The sequence below is a fragment of the Rhinolophus sinicus genome, linkage group LG01 (genome assembly GCF_036562045.2).
Source record: "Rhinolophus sinicus isolate RSC01 linkage group LG01, ASM3656204v1, whole genome shotgun sequence".
In the NCBI taxonomy this organism is placed as follows: domain Eukaryota; kingdom Metazoa; phylum Chordata; class Mammalia; order Chiroptera; family Rhinolophidae; genus Rhinolophus; species Rhinolophus sinicus.
Window position 1 is genome coordinate 63,374,254 of NC_133751.1, and position 21,116 is coordinate 63,395,369.

At 37.5% G+C, this 21,116-nt stretch overlaps 1 protein-coding gene across 1 annotated transcript in view; it reads right to left on the minus strand.

Annotated features, from left to right (window-relative positions):
• CFAP91 (cilia and flagella associated protein 91) overlaps positions 1-21,116 on the minus strand; it is a 58,105-nt gene that overhangs the window by 7,249 nt on the left and 29,740 nt on the right. The window contains exons 11-16 of the mRNA XM_019729664.2: positions 12,619-12,735; positions 11,096-11,167; positions 9,757-9,903; positions 6,661-6,882; positions 2,920-3,068; positions 2,271-2,362 (exon numbers count right to left, since the gene is read on the minus strand). Of these exons, the coding sequence (XP_019585223.2) occupies positions 2,271-2,362; positions 2,920-3,068; positions 6,661-6,882; positions 9,757-9,903; positions 11,096-11,167; positions 12,619-12,735 (799 nt within the window). The remainder of the gene's footprint in view (positions 1-2,270; positions 2,363-2,919; positions 3,069-6,660; positions 6,883-9,756; positions 9,904-11,095; positions 11,168-12,618; positions 12,736-21,116) is intronic.

The window sequence follows — 21,116 nt, forward strand, 5'->3', positions numbered from 1 at the left end:
GATCATATATGACTTAAAGGTAAGGTGTGTCATATTTCTCTTTGAGCCTTAGTTCCTAATACGGAGGGTACTAGTTGATTGGTAATGAGTTTCTGAGCTCACATCTTTAGAAAGTGGTCCTAGCTCCATACCCTAAGAATGTTTATTATCAAGGCTTAGTATGTGAAGCATCCCACATCCCTTGGAAAGGAGTGATGATGATAATGATGACGATGATGATATGTTAGCAGTCAGCATCTGTCCTTACTTTGTGCCAGGTATTGTTTTAAGCAGTTGGCATATAATTATTCATTTAAACCACCCCACAACCCTAAAAGAGAGTATTATTAATATCCCCATTTTCAGATGAGGAAACTGAAACACAGAGATTAGGTAATTTGTCCAAAGTCATCCAGCTAGTAAAGGACAGTAGGAAGTCCTGGGGATTACATTTTGTGCTACTTAGGTGTCAGCTGGTTTATATAGGGTAAATCACACAGGAACCTATAGCACTTCACAATAGCATGGTCGACTTTGGAGCCTCACAGACCATGTTTCAAATCTGCAAGTCGTATAATGTCTCTAAGCACTAATTTCCTTAAATGAAAAATGAGAAAACACCCACCGCTGTTGTAAGAAATTGAGATAAAGTACTTTTCTTAAATGTTTAGTACCTGGTCTGGAACTTAGTATGCATTTAAAATTTGGTAGTTACTGTTATTTTGTATGTATATACAGGTCTCTTCAAGGTCTTTCCAATCTATGAGCTTTTTATAAAAAAGATATCTGGAAACTGTCTGTATATAATATTATCTTAATTGGGGGTAAAGAGTATATATAGTACATATGGTTCTCTTATTTGAAAAGAGAAACAAAAGGCCCCTATCCATTCAGTATGTGTGTAAAGGGAAGAGGTAAGGACCTGCCCAGCTTACCCACAGACCAGTCCCACTGGATTTCTTCAGCTCAAGTCCCCCCCTCCAGCTCCTTCCCCTCAGAGCCAGGAGAAGCTGGGGGAAATGGGGTGGGCGGGTCACAGACTAGTAACTATTCAACATACTATTTCCCCTTTTCCTTCAATTCCCTCAGGTGGAATTGATCTGAAGCTGACCTCACTTGGGACCTAGGAGAAGTAGAAAGGAGTTGCATATATTCTTAAGGATCCAGATAACACAAGATCCCTCTTACAGTATAAGATGACACAGAAATAGTTATTATTTGATCTGAAAATCAAATTTTGTTGCTGTAGGCACTATCACACACTGTTGATGGGAGTATGAATTAGAACAATATTTTTGTGGTGGCAATTGGGTACTACCTACCAAAATGTATAATGCACATACCCTACTTTTAGCATTACACTGCTAGGAATTTACTCTTAAAAGTATGACCAGGATATGTGTAAAATATACCGATTGCAGCACCAGTAGTTATAGGAACACACAGGAAACAAACTAAACACTTATTGCTAGAGGGTACTGTTTTAAAAATTACAGTTCAATCAGACAATGAGAAAATAAGATATTTTTTTGTTCTCTTGAAATGCGTGTGAACTCCAATCATTCCTTTATCCCTGGTTACGTGATTGGAAATCACTTTTACACTTCTCTTAAACCTGTCCAGAATCCCCCTGCATAACTCTGAAACCTTCTGAGATATTATTTCATTTAAATATTGCACCCCTCCCTCTGGAATAAGGACTGAAAGCTCCAGAAGAATATTCTTTTTTTTTAAGACATGTTTGTTTGTTTGTTTCTCCTTCTCTATTGACTGAAAGCATCAATCTTTAAAAACATGCCACTTCTGACGAGTGACATATGAGGATATTTATACTTAGATACAGTCCTGGAAGAAACACAAGATATTTGTGACACAGACAGAGCATAGAGTCGATTTAAGCCTTTGACGGCATCCCAGTTTTTCAACACCCACCTTGCATGTGCCCTGCTTAACAAAAGGACGCTATAGTTTGAAAATCTTGCACATTTTCGACATTTGCTTTAAGTTTAAAAAAATAATCAAGTCCCAAAATACACCTCTTCTGGGAACTTGGGAACTTCCTGTTAAAGAAGGTTTGGATTTTGATACTCTGTCAAACTTATTAGAACTATACTCCATTTGTACTAGAGGTAATTATACTCTGGAATCAGATGGTGTGAAGAGAACTTGACGTAACTCTGAAATAAAAAAGCTCAGTGGTTCTTCTTCAGAAATTTCTGCAAATCTCTGGGATAGTGAAAATCATTCATATCTTTAAAAAATCATAAAGTGCAGCATTTACATTGGCTTACCTTTTTCTTTGACAAAGTCCCTTTGCACCTCTGGGATCAGGAAACTATAAACCAATTCAGCAACAATTTCCTCTGACTGAAGCTGAGTTCGACTGGAAAAAAAAATTAAACTATTTTCTTTGTTGCTTAACTTGAGCTGCCTATTTATACTGAGATCCTCCTCACTTGTGTAAGGAACTCCACTGCTCAAATCCCGCCATAGCCTTTTCCTGGATTAAGTGATCTGAAATATTATATTCCTGCTGAGCTTGGTTAACTCCATGAAAAATTACTATTTAACCCTGTCCTTTGTTTGTCCTGTCTGCCTGGAAGGGAATGTTAGAGATACAACTTATACCTGGAAGCCAAACACCTTGGGGTGAAGTCCAGGTAGTGTTGCACCTACTTACTCACATAGCTTTCATGCTTGTAGTGTCTAAAAGCAAGTAATATGAAAGTGATCCAGACCGCACAGGATAACTGAAAATTCTATTCCCAGTGCTCCTACCATACAAAGGTATAAGCGTGTTAGCTTCCAAAGAGTTATGCAAACCAAGCAATGGACAGTGAAGCATGGTGTTCTTGGTGGTAACATCTTCAGCTCTTAACGATGCATATAAGTTACGGTGAATGGGCTGTCCATCCTACCATCCACTCTCTTGGTACATACCGGCTCTCCATTTCGTAAGCAATGTCATTGATTTTCTTAGCCATCTCCTCAATTTCGGCCCTGGCTTGTTCTTCTGCAGTATTCTCTTCAGTGTTCAGTATTATGTCTTCCAGATAGGAAGTTATAGTACTTTGGTGAACTTTAACCACCTGCAAAAACGCCAAATAATCCCAGTTACTGAGAACAGGGATCCTACTATTAACAAGACAAGAAAAATGCACAAACATTGGTTGACTTTTTTTTTTTTAGCACATCTGTTTCCTTCATTAATTTGATAGTCACCTCACTCACCATTCCTTTTCTTTACTATCTAGTCAGTCTGTTTCCAATCCACTTGCCCACCCATTCTGGGGTAGGCAGCCTCCTCCCTACCCATTTTAGAATCATGGGTCTTACTTGCAGGTGGGCAATATAACAATTCAGAAAGGTCATGGGCTTCACAGTCAATAATGCTGTTTTGGATCCTAGCTTTGTTCTTACCAGCAAGGTGACTTGGCCAAACTACCTAACTATGGCAGAGACTTAGAGGTATTTCCCAATGTCCTTTCTCTCCTTCCCCTTAAATAATAAAGCCCCTGGATTTTAGCTGAGCCAAAGGTCCCTAGAACAAAGACTATATTTCCTAACATCCATAGTTCTGGCCAACGGAATACATACAGAAGTGATCTGAGCACCTTCCAGAAAGGATTCTTAAAGGAGAAGATCTAACTTACTTTTTTTCCTTTCTCATTTCATAGGGACCCAATGCTGGAGCATTAGAAGTCATCTTAAACTGCTATGCGGTCCATGCCTTAGGGACAGAAATGCAGAAAGCTAGAGGGACCCTGGGTCTCTAATGAATTTTTTTCAACTATCACGTCAGCTGAGCCCTGCACTGCTTCTTTTTTAAGCTTTCTTGAAACTGTGAAATATGATACATATTTAGAGAAGTGCAGAGTGCGTAAATGTAGAGCGTGATGAATTAGAGTAAAGCCAGGACCCACGCAGCCACTGCTAGTAACCCAGAAGACCGCTTTGGGCTCTTCCTGACCACAGCCCTTTTCCAATATCATGATTTTATAGTGAACACTTCCTTTTCTTTATAGATTTGCTCCCTAAGTATACAACCATAATAAGACAGTTAAGTTTTGCCCATTTTACAGGTAGACACACAGGAAGAATCAAACACAGCACACTTAGTTTTGTATGGATTCTGTCCCCTCATCATATTTTGAGCTTCTTGGGTGAAGGCACTTTTCTATTTCATATCTGAATATTTCTTTGTGTCTGAGATAATACCTGGGTACCTGTTTCCTGACTGGCACTGCAGCAGGACTCTGAGTATGTAATGTTTACTGGGTATCTACCTGGAAACACCAAGTCCATAACTTTGAATTCCTTTGCCTTTCCTATGGGAGAGACCAAATGACCAGTTTAATACAGCATCAACCAAGCAAGCAGGCAACCAAAATACATTTGCTCCATATCTGTTCTATGCAGGCATCTAGGCCGGTGCTATAGAAGCCACCAAGGCCTATACAACACGCCTGCTCCAGGAGCCCTGTCTCACTCAGGAAGCAAGTCACACTTATATGGGGCGATTAGACAGCTGAGTCTTGTAATAGTTCAGAGGTGGGAAGTTTCAGAGGGTTCACTGCAGCAACATACGTATTTGTGTGTTTCTGTATATCTTTACACATATGTGAGTTTCCGGATACATTTGTGCGTGTATGTGCATGAGTGACTAAGGAACCATACAGGTGGCTATATGTGTGTCTCCGCGTGTCCCTCCATGTCTGGGATAATGAGCACACTGGATTATATTTGTGAATATGTATTTGTGTATGTGCCTGCAAAAGTGTATATGTTTAAATATGAGTCTATATTCCTCAGTATTTATGTTATTTCTCTGAAAATTTACTTAATGTAAACATACTCTGTTTTGGTATATTTATGTGCCAGTATATTTATCTTTAACAGGGCTGTATGAAGGGAGATTGAGAATTTAAATGGCAAATGGTATTTGAATAGGGGTCAACAGATGGATACATTCTTTACATAAATGATCCTTAAATCAGGTGCATGGGTCATCTTAACCCTTTCTTGCCGTCCTACACATGGCTGACATTTCCTGGCATCATTCCTATTTAGGAGATACCTTCTCAGAAGCCTTTTACCAGCTTCTTCTTTTCTGTGTTTTTGAGCATAGTGGTTCCTCTGTTCCTTTCCTTTTTATTCTCACTCCCAGTTGGATACTCCCATTCTAGCTGTTTTTTTCTTAGTGATATAAGGTAGGGGATAGTAAGTTCTGATTTCTTAATTTCTAAATATCAGTAACTCTTTTTGAAGCTAAATGTGTTAGGATGGTAGGAAGCTAGAAAATGAATTATTGTATAGTTAAAAAGCTGAATTTGACAATATAGAACTCCAAACTTAAGCTGTATAAAGGAAGGACAATCTGTTTTGTTTCAATCAATTTTGTAATTAAGAAAAACATACACCAAATACTATTCATGGATCAATCCTAATTCCATGGGAATTGGGTAAATCCTTAAAAATCTCAAATCAAATATGAAGACTCCAAATTGATGTAGCAGTTTTTTCTTTCTGTTTTTAACTGAGAAGCTCAAAAGTATCCACATATACAATTCAGACAGTCATCTTGGACAAGAATTATTTTAAGTTCCAGATTGGCTCTTTCCTTCCCATGTGGCCCACATCTGGTCCAAGGGAAACTCTCACACAGTCTCACACAAGTCTTTGCCTTGACATATTCTGGGTGTGCCGGCCACCCATACAGCCTCTTCTGTGCCCACCTCCAAAGCAGCCAGCGTGCCCAGCTTCCCTCCTCTCCATTCCTAGGGGGTCTGACACCCTAACTGAAAGAATACATATCAAGTTCTCCAATGAGTACAGGAAAGGGAAGTACCACCCCCATCCTCTGGAGTTTTTTGAGGGGAGTATTAGTCACAGCATTAGTCACCCCTTTATAGAAATCTTCCTCACCAATCCCTCCAATTTCAACACTTGACCTTTTATATTCTCAATACTTGACCTTTCATATTCTCAAGAATGCTTTGAGATATTACTGGTTCCTCAAATTTCCTCTGAATTTGCATCTTGGTCACTTTGGAATTTCACATCCATTGTGTCTTGGTCAGAATTCTAATTTACCAATCGCCTGGTACCCTAAGTCTCAAGTTCATACTTTAGCCAAAATCTCTCTTCTAATTCTATCTTGGATATCTATCTGCTGAAATGACAACTCTAGTTAAGCTGTCTTAAACTTAATATAAATCAAATTCCTGCTAATCCATGCCCCAAACCTATTCCACTATCAGCTTTCCTTCCTCAGAAAATAGTACAATCATCTTCCCAGTTGCTTAAGCTGGAAACTGGACATTATAAGTGACTTCTCCAGTTTCTCTGGCCTAAACTACTTCGACAGCTTCCTTTCTGGACTCCCCATTTCCACTCTGTCCTTCCTCCAACCTGTTCTCCATAGAGAAAGCATAATAACGTGTCACTGGGCCCCATTTGTTTCCTTCATGAAACTTACTACATTTTCTAGTTCTACACTTACTTGCATGTTATGTAGTAAGCTCCAAAGTATCCACAATGCCTTTGCACATAGGAACTCAATACATATTTGTTGAATACAATGAAAAATAAAAAACAAATGCCATGTCCTATTATGAGTTTCCTTTGGCTTGACTCGGCTCCTTACAGACAGTTTCCAGACATCCCGCTGCCCCCACTTGCCTCCTTAAATATCTGGTCCTCCTCCCGCAGGCGCCTTTGCTCCACCTGGCGCCGACCACTCTCTTCGGCTTCCCGCATCCTCCGCTGTCGTTCAGCCAGCATGGCAAAGGCATGGATTCTCCTCTCTTCCTGTAGTCTCACCAGCTCTTTGGACAGGAAGTCAAACATGTCTGCCAGCGCCCTTCCTTCCAGTCCAGCCAAATGGTTTTCAACTACTGACACCTTAAAAATAACACAATTTTAAGGATGCAAATTCTGCTAAGAATGGTGATTTATAAAGAAGGTTGCTGGATTACCCAACACTCTGACAGTCACTACATGTTCAGAATGCACTTTGTTTTTATTAGTTATATTACCTCTTGACTGGCCCCATCCCAAGAGTTTTTACTAGGAAAACTTAAGACACAAACTTAGACATGAGAAAGTGGATTGCTCAGTCACTAGTAGATTGTAGTCCTCAAATTATAAGGACAATTTAGCAACACATTTCTGTTAATGTCCACACAGACTGTATTTTTTAGTTTCAAATTTATCCAGAAGGTAGGGTGCTATGTCTTCCCAATATTGAAGGGAAATGTCAAGGGTTTTATTAAAATATAATATTAGAATTTAATAAAATAGAATCTCCTAGAAATTCACTCATGATACCTTTTAATTTTTTAATGCTTGATCCTTTAACACAAGTTTGGGGAATTTTAAGATTTTGAATAACATGAAAGTAGAAAACCCATGGTACTTTTTACTCCTTTTTTTTTTTTTTTTTAATTTTTATTTATTTTAAGTGTGTTTTTCCAGGACCCATCAGCTCCAAGTCAAGTAGTTGTTTCAATCTAGCAATCTAGTTGTGCAGGGCGCAGCCCATAGTGGCCCATGTGGGGATTGAACCCGCAACCTTGTTGTTAAGAGCACTGCGTTCTAACCAACTGAGCTAACCGCCCACCCCTTTTTATTCTTTTAAATAACTTCAACGTCATTAACAACTATCTTTGAAACAGAGCAGGAAAAATACACGTCTATGTGATCACTGAGGTAAAACAGAGGTCTGGAGCTCTTCACAAGGAATGAGCCACAATATCTATTTATGGATCCCTGTGTCCCGGCTTTGACACCTGGAGAGTAAATGTGTCTAAGAAGATTGTATCCTTTGAAACTTCACCCTGTTCCCTCTCCCATCCTCAACTATAAAGAAGAACAGCTCTCCTCCCAGTCACATGCTACTTTAACATTGACAGTTCTGCCACTGTGCTCAGTTCCCCTCTCGTTTGTATCTGAAAGGGAAGAAATCCACACAGGTATCAAAGGTGACATGGCTACTGGGTGAGACTGTCATTCGGGTGTTACTCACCCTCCTCCTTACCCACTGCCTAGCCCAACATACTTTCTAACCACAAAGTCCAGCTTTACCTCCAGGGAGAGGTGGAAAGAAAGGGAAAGACCTACATTTATACACCGTGGTCATTCAGCCCAGAGATCACAGATTTTCTCATGCCCAGGGATCACAGCCCCCTCACTTGGGGGGCAGACGCAATCCTTAAAATCCTGAGATGGCTACCTGTTCATGTTTAGCTTCCTCACTCAGCAAGAACTGGGGTTATGCTCAAATAGTGCAATTTAATTTGAAAATTAAGTAAAATATTCAGTGAGGTGATTCGGCTGCAGTCACATCAGGTAATGCATTATGTAATTGGGAACTGTGCATTTTCTGGATTGTTTTCCATAGAAAATATAGGACAAGGAGGAAGGAGAAGACCGGCATTGCCGCAGGCACCCGTGAGGGGCCTGTTCCCTCGGCCCCTGCGCATCACTGGTGTATGTAAGCACAGCTGCAAGTCAGCAGGGTGAGTCCTTGGCTACTATCGCTCTTCCCATTAACTCCTCCCTTAGCTCTTAGCTGACATGATACCAGTCAGGTATTTGTCCACTACATGGCATGGGTGAGTTGAAAAGCCTAGATTGGCTTAGCTGTACCTGCCAGGGTCTATAATCAGAAACCTCACAGGGCCCCGGAGGGCATTTGCCTATCCAGGTCCTGGGACCTGGTGCTTCCAGGGCATTCTGTTCCCCATCTGAACGGAAGTGCAGCCCTGCCTCCATCATTTCCAGGACTCTCAGACTCTAGATTCAGAGACTCCAGTGTCCACATTTTCTTCTTCTTTCTATGGTCCTTCTGTTGGGTCTCACAGCCCCAACCTATCTTCCTGCCTCCCCCACACTCAGGGACCATCCAGTCCTGCTGTCATGTAAAAGGAAAAACGCTGCGCTCATTTCCGAGCTGCTTATCATTTGTGCCCAATTCCATGCAGCACAAGAGTTACGGGTGTTACTAAAGGTGGGTCATATTAACTCTACTATAGGTTTACTTTCTTAGAACACTACAGTCTGTGCCAATTGATTCTTTGTCACATTGATTTACAGATCAGCGGGAGAGGTAGTAAAAGTGCTGCACTGCAGTCAACAACATTACAAACTGTGTGTATAGAGACGAGCACCACAAGAGAACAGGAAAACATTTACAGTTGTTGGGTTAGAGCTGCGATTACCAGCTGTTGTCAGGTGAGCAAGGCGCAGGTCGTGACAAAAGTCACAAAATAGCATGAGATAGTAACATATTTAATATGCAATATAACCAGCATGAGCTACGTAGAGCTCCAAGGCTCATACATAGTGCTGATACTTAAAAATAAATCTCATTTCTCACTTTTTTCTTATTGCTTTTTTTACTTATTCATTCTGCTAAGCTCCCACTAACTGAGATATACACGTAGTAGAGTTGCCAAATATTTAAGAAAAATGGGAAGGGAAAAACCTTTTAAAATTGTAGTTTATTTTTTTTAAATCTTTTTCCTTTTTTGTGTGTGTGCAAATAATGAAAATAAGCCCATCTTCAATTCACTGAGGGCAATTTGAATGGGGATTCAAATTATGGACTACAGCAGCATTGTTTAAAAATGCTGACTGTGATAGAGCGATGGGATTGTGGGGGAATGTTTCTGTCTCAACATTTTGTTTATCATCATGATAATGTTGCTCATGCAATAATAAAAAGCAGGGAAGAAAACGTAACAAGAAAGTTATCAAGAAAGAAAAGGTAAGAACCTTGTGTTGGTACAAGTGCCTCTGCCGCTGTAAGGCCAAGGTGACTTGCTTCTCAGCTTTCTTCACCAGCCTGTCATCTTCTTGCAGTGCATGGGTGGTACGCAGCTCTTGGATCAATTCCAGTCGCTTTTCTTTCCCTTCAAACATCTGTATCAAATCAAATCAAAGAGAGACTTGCAAATTAGCCTCCCTTGCAGCACGTACAAGGACTCACACACAATGACTTGTGAGCAGTGGGTTCTCTTCTGCCGTTGGGGATGACAGAGCAGGTGTGTTCCACAGAGCAAGTTCAGCCCTCTTTTCTACACCTGCAGCTGCTCAGGCAGAAAGGGAGCTTAGTTAAGAATGAGTTGTTTACTCAATTTCTTAAAATGCCTTGCAAAGACAAGGTGATAACTTAGGGTCATATTAAGAACCTTGAACCTTCCCCTCATTTCCTGTGCTGCTTCCCTAAGAAACCAGGGGATGGTATATTTCGTGGCCATATGTTTTTTTCCCCAATAGATCTGTCCCTGGTTTGTAAGATACAATGTGCTGTCTGAACTGTGGCATTTCTCCTGGGGAAATACTGAAAGGACAGTAAAGAAGAATGTGGAACCCAAGCTGCACGCCCAGCTTTCCTGGACTTATTCTTCAAAACTGAGTCTCTTAAAAGTTATAACTGTCTAGGGACAAGAAAATGTTTGTAGCTGGGGCTTCATATCAGTCCATTTTTAAATTGAGTGCCTGCTCTGGCAGCACAAATGATCTGGCTAAGGCTTTACAGTTAGGGAGACCAGAGGTGAATTTGCTGGCAATTAACATCATCGCTCTCAGACTCACATTACTTGCCTGTAAAAGGGGATAATGGATAGAAAAAAGGAGATGATATAGAGAAAGCAAAGAATATATAATGTGAGCATATAGCAGGGATTCAAAACTATAGTTATTATGTAGCTATTTCATTTATTATTCAGGTATTGTTAGCTATATGCAAACTCAAATAATTATACTATGACTTTGTCAAAAATTAGGAAATCCACTTGGTTTGTGATGCTTTAATGGTCAAAATTCAGGTAAGAAAATTGCTGTATTTAGCAGTCCCAAGGAAGGCAGACCTTACTTTCACACTGCCTTGGTTACAACTGTGACAAACAGCAGGTGGGTCCTTGCCGTCCTTGACACAGTGTCCTTGACAGTGGACAATCCATAGCAGTAAAAGGAATGGTAATTCAAGGGTATAGTTCCACAGGACAGCAGGGTGCAAGAGGGAAGTCACCCCGAGAAACCAAGCACATACGCATTCTCTAAATCTATTTTCAAAGCAGAAGCATAGGGCCAGCGGTTGGACCCTACACACCATGTTCTGAACGACTCTGCCCCGGAGTAACTTTTGAAGGCAGATAACAGCCATTTCTTTATCTTCTTCTTCCTAAAAGAACAAAGGGAGAACCAAGCAGTTTGAGAAGAGCAGTCAGCATCAAATAGTTTTTGAAGAATCGTATCAAACAAAAGAGACTGTGCTCAATGACAGAAGGATGTAAAGAAAAAAAAAAACATGGCTCCTACCCTCATTGAACATATAGCATTTTAAATGTTACTGTATTTAAAAAAATCCATTATTATTTTTTCATTATAAATATCATTAATGAATCATATTCAAAAGCAAAAAGTTCACCCACTGTGTCATGCTATCACTATAAATTAAGCCATTTTGATTTTTCTATACTCCTTTCCAGCAAAATCTTTCTTGAAGTAACAAGTATCGTTGATAACATCTATTTTGCAATAGTTTTTTCATGTTTGACCACGAGTAGAAAGAAGAATACAGCTAGTCTACATCTGGGGTGCTTTTCACAAGAATTTATTATAGCTACACTGGTAAAATCAGAATATAATGTACAAGGTTAGCGATCTACAAAAATCACCTTAAATAACTGTGTCAAAGCAGGAAGAGCAGAGTCTACAAATCTAATTAAGGCACCTCTGACTGCAGAAGAAAGCAACAGCAAAATCAATGGCATTTAACACACATGAAAGTCCACGTGTTAACCAGAGGCAGTGGCTAGCACAAAGTCAAGAAAATGGGGTGCTGTCCAGAAGCATCTCCTGGCCGGTCATTGGGAGCATTCCAGTCCCACCACAGAGCTGATCCATCAGGGGTGCTAGCGGCTCTCCTGTCCACTCCCCACCCTCTGAAGCACAGCAACCTGAATACAATCTGGCTTCTTGTGAGAATTGCCCTACACAGGGAGAGAGTGGGTTGACCTGCCAGGAGGGACATCTGAGTCACCAGGCAGTTATATTTCTCTCTGTAAAATTCTAAACTTACATTGTGACATTGCTAGCAGTTTCTTATGGGTTTGTTTAGTTTGAGTCGGTCCTTTAAATCCTAACCAACTCTGTACCTTGATCAAATTAAGTAGAGTGATGTACAAAGCTGAGGTATCATTCTGATCAGAGTGAACTCTGCGTCAGTCCTATCCCAGAAGCCAGCCTGTCGGGATGGCTTCCTGGCAAGTCATTCCTCTCCGCTTCCAGCTGTCATCAGCCACCTCCCCACGTGGGAAAATAGTTATAGTAACTGATCATCACTTTAACATTTTTTATTTGACATACATGAGGACTTCCCTTCTGATGCCTATTTGTCTTGGGAAATCTTTTTATTCTTTGTGTTTTCACTCTTAGATTTCATTTCATTTCATTTTACTTGCTTTTATGTATGTTTGATGTTTGAAAGAAACATAAGGAAAAAAGGCAACATAGGTCAGTTCTTGGGAAATCAACACTCTTAAATTATTTGTTTTTAATCCAGACTATCCTAAGAATAAATGGGCAGCAGTGCTGAATCTAGCATTTCAAATAAAAAAGTTTCCAACTTACAGTGGAAGTCATTTCCAAGGTTGGAGTTGGAAGCCGAGGTTGAGGTACGGGCTTTCTTTGGAGAAAAAGCAGAGGTTTCTTTGGTTCAAGAACCTTATTCTTCTTATCTAGTAGTGCCTGAAATAACATAAACCACTGTCATTTCTTACCTTTGTATTTTCTTCCAACACCAGATCTAGGTCAAAGATCTGAATAGCAATCAGAAATAATCTTCTCTATGGCTATGCTAGGACAGTTGGAGAAAGTCCAAAGCAAGGTGCTGTATCTCCCAAGGGACGCTATGCTATTCCTAAGGAAAAATTAACCACTGAAAAAACATGGCACATATTCTAGGTGTATCCTTTTTAATCAAAGATTTCAGGGACTTACATTTTTATTTATTTTATTTTTTATTTATTTTTTTTTTGAGTTTTTAAAAGGTTCTGTCATGTGTGTATGCAAGCAAAACCCCTAACGCCTATTCTTCCACATAAGCTAGTTTGCTGTTTTAAATGACTGCCTGGACAATAGAAAATTTTCCTGTGCAGTAAGTGACTGAAATGTTTGGCATATTTTGCTGTTAGGGGGGAGCTGAGGAGCATTATATGGCAATTGTCTCAAAGTGAGAGAGAGCTTTACTTTAGCCTTAAAAGCCTGCATGCCAAGCTTTTTGAAAATGAACTTGTTTCCTTATAAAAAAGTGTGTCTGTTTCTGTTTCAATATACATTTTTTTTTTTACTTTTGATCACCAAAAGTCCTGCCAAAATTATACATAAGATTTTATTCATTCATTGGTTCCATTTTCAGCCATAGGAGGATTCTTTAACTTAAAAATATCAAAAGTTCTGATCTCTATGATTTTAAGATCCTACTTTAGTGACTTTTTCATCAAATAATAATTTTTATATTATTTTTTCCCACAAAAAACAGATAAGTGGTAAAACAACAGACGCTAAGCCAAAAGTTAAAATTAATAAAAATATGCAAATTATGAGTAAAATCGGGAACTATATGAAATTACTGTGGTTGGAATAGAGCCTCTGAGTTTCTTCAAAATAAAACTGACAGCAAATATATAACAGCTCTATGATAATCACAACTAATGAATCAATAGAAAGCAGGAGCAATCTAAAAGTAACTAATAATTCTAAATTCTGACATGTCCTTAGTGAAATGCCCTGAGCAATATCACATGAAACTATTTTAGAAACAATCATTCTCAAATATTTTTGTTGATTTTATTATGCTTTGCATTGGACTTCTTGACCTACTATTTTTCTTTTTTTTTTTTAATTAAAGTTTATTGGGGTGACAATTGTTAGTAAAGTTACATAGATTTCAGGTGTACAATTCTGTATTACATCATCTATAAATCCCATTGTGTGTTTACCACCCAGTCAGTTCTCCTTCCATCACCATATATTTGATCCCCTTTACCCTCATCTACCACCCCCCACCCCTCTTACCCTCTGGTAACCACTAAACTATTGTCTGTGTCTATGAGTTTTTGTTTCTCATTTGTTTGTCTTGTTCTTTTGTTGTTTTTGGTTTATATACCACATATCAGTGAAATCATATGGGTCTCTGCTTTTTCTGTCTGACTTATTTTGCTTAGCATTATAATCTTAAGATCCATCCATGTTGTCACAAATGGTCCTATTTCATCTTTTCTTACCGCCGAATAGTATTCCATTGTGTATATATACCACAACTCTTTATCCATTCATCTATCAAAGGACATTTTAGTTGTTTCCATGTCTTGGCCACCGTAAACAAAGCTGCAGTGAACATTGGAGCACACGTGTCTTTATGGATAAATGTTTTCAGATTTTTTGGGTAGATACCCAGGAAAGGGATTGCTGGATCATACGGTAATTCTTTCTTCCTTCCTTCCTTCCTTCCTTCCTTCCTTCCTTCCTTCCTTCCTTCCTTCCTTCCTTCCTTCCTTCCTTCCTTCCTTCCTTCCTTCCTTCCTTCCTTCCTTCCTTCCTTCCTTCCTTTTCCATTTTTAAGAGTTTATTTGAGCAAAAATCTATTTGAATTGGGCAATATCCAATCACTAGAAAGGAGTTCCAAGGAACTGTACTAAATGAAAGACTCTTATAGGGAGCAGAAATAAGGAAGTTATACTGGGAAAAAAGCGGGTTGGTTATTGCAAAGTTCCTTTCCTTCAGGGAATGGCCGGGATCAGGCAGATTCTCTAGTCTGATCAGGTGAGTCCTGATTGACAAGTTTAAGATTCCATTTCTGGGAGAACCGAAACTGTAATTAAGTTTCAGTTTGGTGAGACGGGCCTTAGTATAAGCAACTCCATTTTGGGCCTGTTGTCTTGTTTTTAACACTCTCCATTCCTGCCCTCCCCCAGTCCTGGCAACCACCATTCTACTTTCTATTTCTATGAATCTGACTACTCTAAAGCATCTTATTAAGTGGAATCATGCAATTTTTGTCTTTTTGTGACTGGTTTATTTCACTTATCATGTCCTCAAGGTTTACTGATGTGAATGTTAGAATTTCCTTCCTTGTTAAGACTGAATAATATTCCATTACACATCTACCATATAAGGGCTTATCAATTCATCTATCAATGGATACTTGGGTTGCTTCCGAGTCTTAGCTACTATGACTAATGTTGCTCTGAGCATGGGTGTACAAATATCTCTCTGAGACCCAGCTTTTGATTCTTTGGTGTGTCATACGGTAATTCTATTCGTAATTTTTTGAGGAACCTCCACACTGCCTTCCATAACAGCTGCACCAGTCTGCATTCCCACCAACAGTATATGAGGGCTCCTTTTTCTCCACAGCCTCTCCAACACTTGTTACTATTTGTATTGTTGATGATAGCCATTCTAACTGGGGTGAGATGATATCTCATTGTGGTTTTGATTTGCATTTCTCTGATGATTAGTGATGTTGAGCATTTTTTCATATGTCTATTTGCCATTTGTATGTCCTCTTTGGAGAAATGTCTCTTCAGGTCCTCTGCCCATTTTTCAATTGGGTTGTTTGTTTTTTTTGTTGTTGAGTTGCATGAGTTCTTGTATATTTTGGATATTAGCCCTTTATCGGAGGCACTGTTTGCAAAAATCTTCTCCCATTCAGTTGGTTGTCTCTTTATTTTGTCGATGGTTTCTTTCCTTGTGCAGAAGCTTTTAAGTTTGATATAGTCCCATTGATTTATTTTAGCTTTTACTTCCGTTGCCTTTGGAGTCAAATTCCTAAAATGCTCTTTGAACCCAAGGTCCATAAGTTTAGTACCTATGTTTTCTTCTATGCAGTTTATTGTTTCAGGTCTTATGCTTAAGTCTTTGATCCATTTTGAATTGATTTTGGTACATGGCAACAGATAGCAGTCCAGTTTCATTCTTTTGCACGTGGCTTCCCAATTCTCCCAGCACCATTTATTGAAGAGGCTGTCTTTCCTCCATTGTATGTTTTTTGCTTCTTTGTCAAAAATTATCTGTCCATATTTATGTGGTTTTATTTCTGAGTTCTCAATTCTATTCCATTGGTCTCCGTGTCTGTTTTTCTGCCAATACCATGCTGTTTTGATTACTGTTGCCCTGTAGTACAAGCTAAAGTCAGGGAGTGTGATACTCCAGCATTGTTCTTTTTTCTTAAGATTGCTTTGGATATTCGGGGTCTTTTGTGGTTCCAAACAAATCTGGTGAATTTCTGTTCTATTTCTTTTAAAAATGCCATTGGGATTTTGATGGGGATTGCATGAACTCTGTATATTGCTTTGGATAATACGGCCATTTTAACTATGTTGATTCTTTCAATTCATGAGCACGGAATGTTTTTCCATTTCTTTGTTTCTTTTCCAATTTCTTTTAAAAATGTCTTATAGTTTTCAGTATACACGTCTTTCACATCCTTGGTTAAGTTTATTCCTAGGTATTTTATTCTTTTTGCTGCAGTTTCAAAAGGAATTGTTTGTTTGTTTTTATTTCTTTTTCTGAGATTTCATTGTTAGTATATAGGAATGCAATGGACTTTTGTATGTTGATTTTGTAGCCGGCAACTTTACTGTATTCGTTGATTGTTTCTAACAGCTTTTTGGTGGAGTCTTTAGGGTTTTCTATATATAGCATCATGTCATCTGCAAAGAGTGACAATTTAACTTCTTCATTCCCAGTTTGGATGCCTTTTGTTTCTTTCTCTTGCCTGATTGCTCTGGTGAGGACTTCCAACACTATACTGAAAAGCAGAGGTGATAGGGGACCCTGTCGTGTTCCTGAACGTAGAGCAAAGGGTTTCAGTTTTTCACCATTAATTATGAGATTAGCTGAGGGTTTGTCATATATTGCCTTTATTATGTTAAGGTATTTTCCTTCTATACCTATTTTATTAAGTGTTTTAATCATAAATGGATGTTGTATCTTGTCAAATGCTTTTTCTGCATCAATTGATATAATCATATGATTTTTGTCCTTTATTTTGTTTATGTGATGTATCACATTGATGGATTTGCGTGTGTTGAACCATCCTTGTGTCCCTGGGATGAATCCCTACTTGGTCATGATAAACTATTTTTCTTTAAATTGTGAAAATTTAATGATTTTTCTTCAAAGTTTGAATTACTTTTTTCAGATTGTTTGGTAAGGTTGTTGGAAAACAGGTACTCTCACACATTACAGAAATTAGTACATCATTGCTATAAGAAAATTTAGCAATATCCACCAAAATAATAGATGCGTGTATATTGCGGGCCAGCAATTCCATGTTTAGAAATTTAATTCTAGATTGTTCACACGTGTATCAAATAATATGCAAACAAGTTTATTCATTGCAGCATTGTTTTTAATACTAAGAAGTTGAGAACATTATAAATATCCATCAAAAGGGGACTAGTTAAATATATTATGATACATTTATACAATGATATATCATGCAAAAAATAATAAGAAAGTTTTTTTGGTAACATTGATATGGAATGATCTCCAAGATATATTAAGCAAAAAGGGCAGAGGCAGAACAGTATGTATGATATACTAACATTTATGTAAAAAATAATTTAAAAATATAGAATATATTTATATGTATTTGCTTACATATTTATAAATACACACATGCATGTATATATTTACACATACACATATATTTGCTTATATAAAATATCTCTGGAAGGATAGATATGAAACTAAAGACACCAGTTGCTGCAAAAAAGGAACTGCATAGCTGAGAGACAGGAATAGAAGGGAAACATTTCATTTAATACTTTTATATAAGTCATGAATTTTGAACTATGTGGATATATTTTCCAGTCAATAAACAATTTACAAATACAAGAAACAAAAAAGAAAAAAAAAAAACCTTCAAACTTTGAAGGAAAAAATCATTAGATTTTCTTAAAAGAAAAATGTTAGGTCAAGAAGTCCAATGAAAAGCATTATAAAACCAACAAAAATATTTGAGAATTTCTTCAATCTCAGTCTCACCATTGCCTTGAAAGGTAAAGCTTGTGGGGTGTGGGGGGGGGAGAAGGGGGAGGATATGAACGACTATGAGAATATTAGGGAAATGCTCTTATCAAACAGTACATTTTAATATGTTCAAAAGGCAAACTTACACAACAGGTTAGGCAACTAAGTTTAATTCATGGTTTTCGTAATAGAAGAAAGGATTGATTGGCAGACTCTTTTAGCCTACTTTATGACATATGCAATTTGACAAGGTATCAAAAATATATTTCAACCTAAATTTCTACCAAGAACAGCCTGAAAATATTGTACTGTGGAAATTCTTTTATGCCATTCTAGACATTTCTCCTTGATGATAACTATGACATAGTTCATAAAGTCTTTTCTAAAATCTTATACCACCCATACCTTCATATTTCTATGACTCTGAATTCTCAAAATAACGTAACCATGAGACTAAGAAGATACATTGCCTTGACATAAACCTGATATTTACTGAATCCCTTCAATTCAAACTAATATTTCAAACTGATAGACTTCATTTAATGGCATCTCATCCCAAAGCCAGGAGGGGTGATAAAAACAAGGGCAATAAAAGAAATGTGAATCCTCTGGTACCATTAGCTACAACAAACATGAAACACAGTCCAACTCCTAGCCAGATTAATATAACTCTACACCACAGCCTAATTACCTCACTTCCTATTACTTGATAACAGATGTTAGGCTATCAACAAAAAAATCAAATTGAAGAAAACCAAAGACAGAAAAAATGTTGAAAGTAGCAAGAGGGAAAACACACCTTAGCTACTAGAAACAAAGATAAGCATTATAGCAAAGTTCTAATGAGAAACCATGCCTGCAAGCAGAGAATGGAGTGAAACCTTTGAAGTGGTGAAAGAAAAAACCCACCAGCTAGAATTCTACTCCTAGTAAAATTATTGTTCAAGAGTGAAAAGATCAAAGTTAAAAACTTTTGTTCTTCAAAAGATACTATCAAGAAAGTAAAAAGACATCCCACAGAATGGGAGAAAAACTTGCAAATCATATATCTGATCAAGGTATAGTCTCCAGAATATATATAGAACTCTTACAAATGAACAATAGACATTAAAAATAATGACTATAATAAGCAATAAAAAGACAACTTAATTAAAAAATGAGCAAAGGATCTGAATAGGCATTTCTCCAAAACAGACATACAAATAACCAATAGTACATAAAAAAATGCTAAAACTCATTAATCATTAGACAAATGCATGTCAAAACCACAATGATATACTACCTCACACACAGTAGGATGTCAATAAAAAAAGGATGATAACAAGTGATGGCAAAGATATGGAGAAATTGGAACCCTCAAACATTGCTGGTGGGAATGTAAAATAGTGTAGCCACTTTGAAACAGTCTGGCAGGTCCACAGAAAGTAAAACATAGTTACCATGTGACCCAGCAATTCCACTCCTACATATAGACTCAAGAGAACCGAAAAACACACGTTCACACAAAAATCTGTACATGAATTGTACATAGCAGCATTATTTATAACAGACAAAAAGTAGGAACAACTCAAATAGATACACAGAATGTGGTATATCCATGAAAGAGAATATTATGCAGCCACAAAAAGTAATGAAGTACTGAGACATGCTAGAACATGGATGAACTTTGAAAACATCACGTGGTATGAAAGAAGACAGACACAAAAGGCCATACATTGTATGATACCATGTATATATTATGTCCAGAATAGTCAGATCCAAAAAAAGAAAGTAGATGAGTACATTCCATGGGCTGGGGAAAAGGGTAATTGGGAATGACTGCTAATGGGTACGGGGTTTCTTTTGGGGATGATGAGAATGTTCTGGAATTACACAGCGGTGATGGTTGAACAATCTTATAAGCATAGTAAAAACAACTGAATCGTATCCTTTAAAAGAGTGAATTTTATGGTATGTAAATTATATCTAAAAAAAAAAAAAAGGAAAGGAAAGGAAAAATAAAGACTTCCTGAGACAAACAAAAACTAAAGAAGTCCACTGCCGTCAGAACTGCTCTACAATAAATGGTAAAACAAGTTTTTCAAGCAGGAGAAAAATGACATAGGCCAGAAATTTGGATTGTTATAGACAGAAAGAGTGGTGAAGAAAGAATATGTGAGGTAAAATAAAATCTTTTTTCCTAGTTTAAATTGATCTGCAAGATAACTGTCAAAGCAATACTAGCAGAAATGTACTGGGTGATTATAGCATATGGATCAGAGAGATGAATGACAGCAATGTCACAGGGACAGTATGGAGGAACTGGGAATAATCTGCTAGAAGGTACCTGCACTACATGTGAAGTTATAGTATTATTTGAAGGTGGACTTCGATTACATTATATGTAACATATATACTAGTTCACAAAGTAAGCCTCACTAAATTTTAAAAAACAGTACCATACAGACTAGGATCCCTGAACATACAGCAATTGAGTTAGAAGTTAATTAGAAAATGAGTTAAAATTCCTGCATATTTGGAAATTTAAAAACACAGTTAAACACTCACAGGTTCAAAAACCGTAATGGATGTTTTCAAAAATTAGATCTTAACAACAATGATAAATACTATACATCAAAACTAATGGAATGTATCAAAATTAGTGTTTTGAAGGAAATATTTAGCTTTAAATACTTATATAAAACTGATGAGTACCTGAAAGTTAATGAGCTATGTGTCCACTTTAAGTTAGGAAAAAAACTACAAAACAACTCCCCCAAAAGTAAAAAGAAAGATATAGTAAATATGAGTGGGAATTAATGCAACTGAAAAATATGTGTATAATAGAGAAAATCAACAAAGTCAAAAGTTCATTGTTTGGAAAAACAATAACAAGAAAATAAACAAGCATCCAGTAAAACTAATTAAGGAAAAAGAATTAAAGCACACCTCAATAATATTACGTGCTATCGTACACTTAATATACTACAGTATTATATAAAAAAATAATATTATGAATGAAATGAATATGCATGATTATAGATAAAATAAATACTAAAAAGATCATAAAATAATACTGTCAACAACCATATGCCAAAACATTTGAAAAG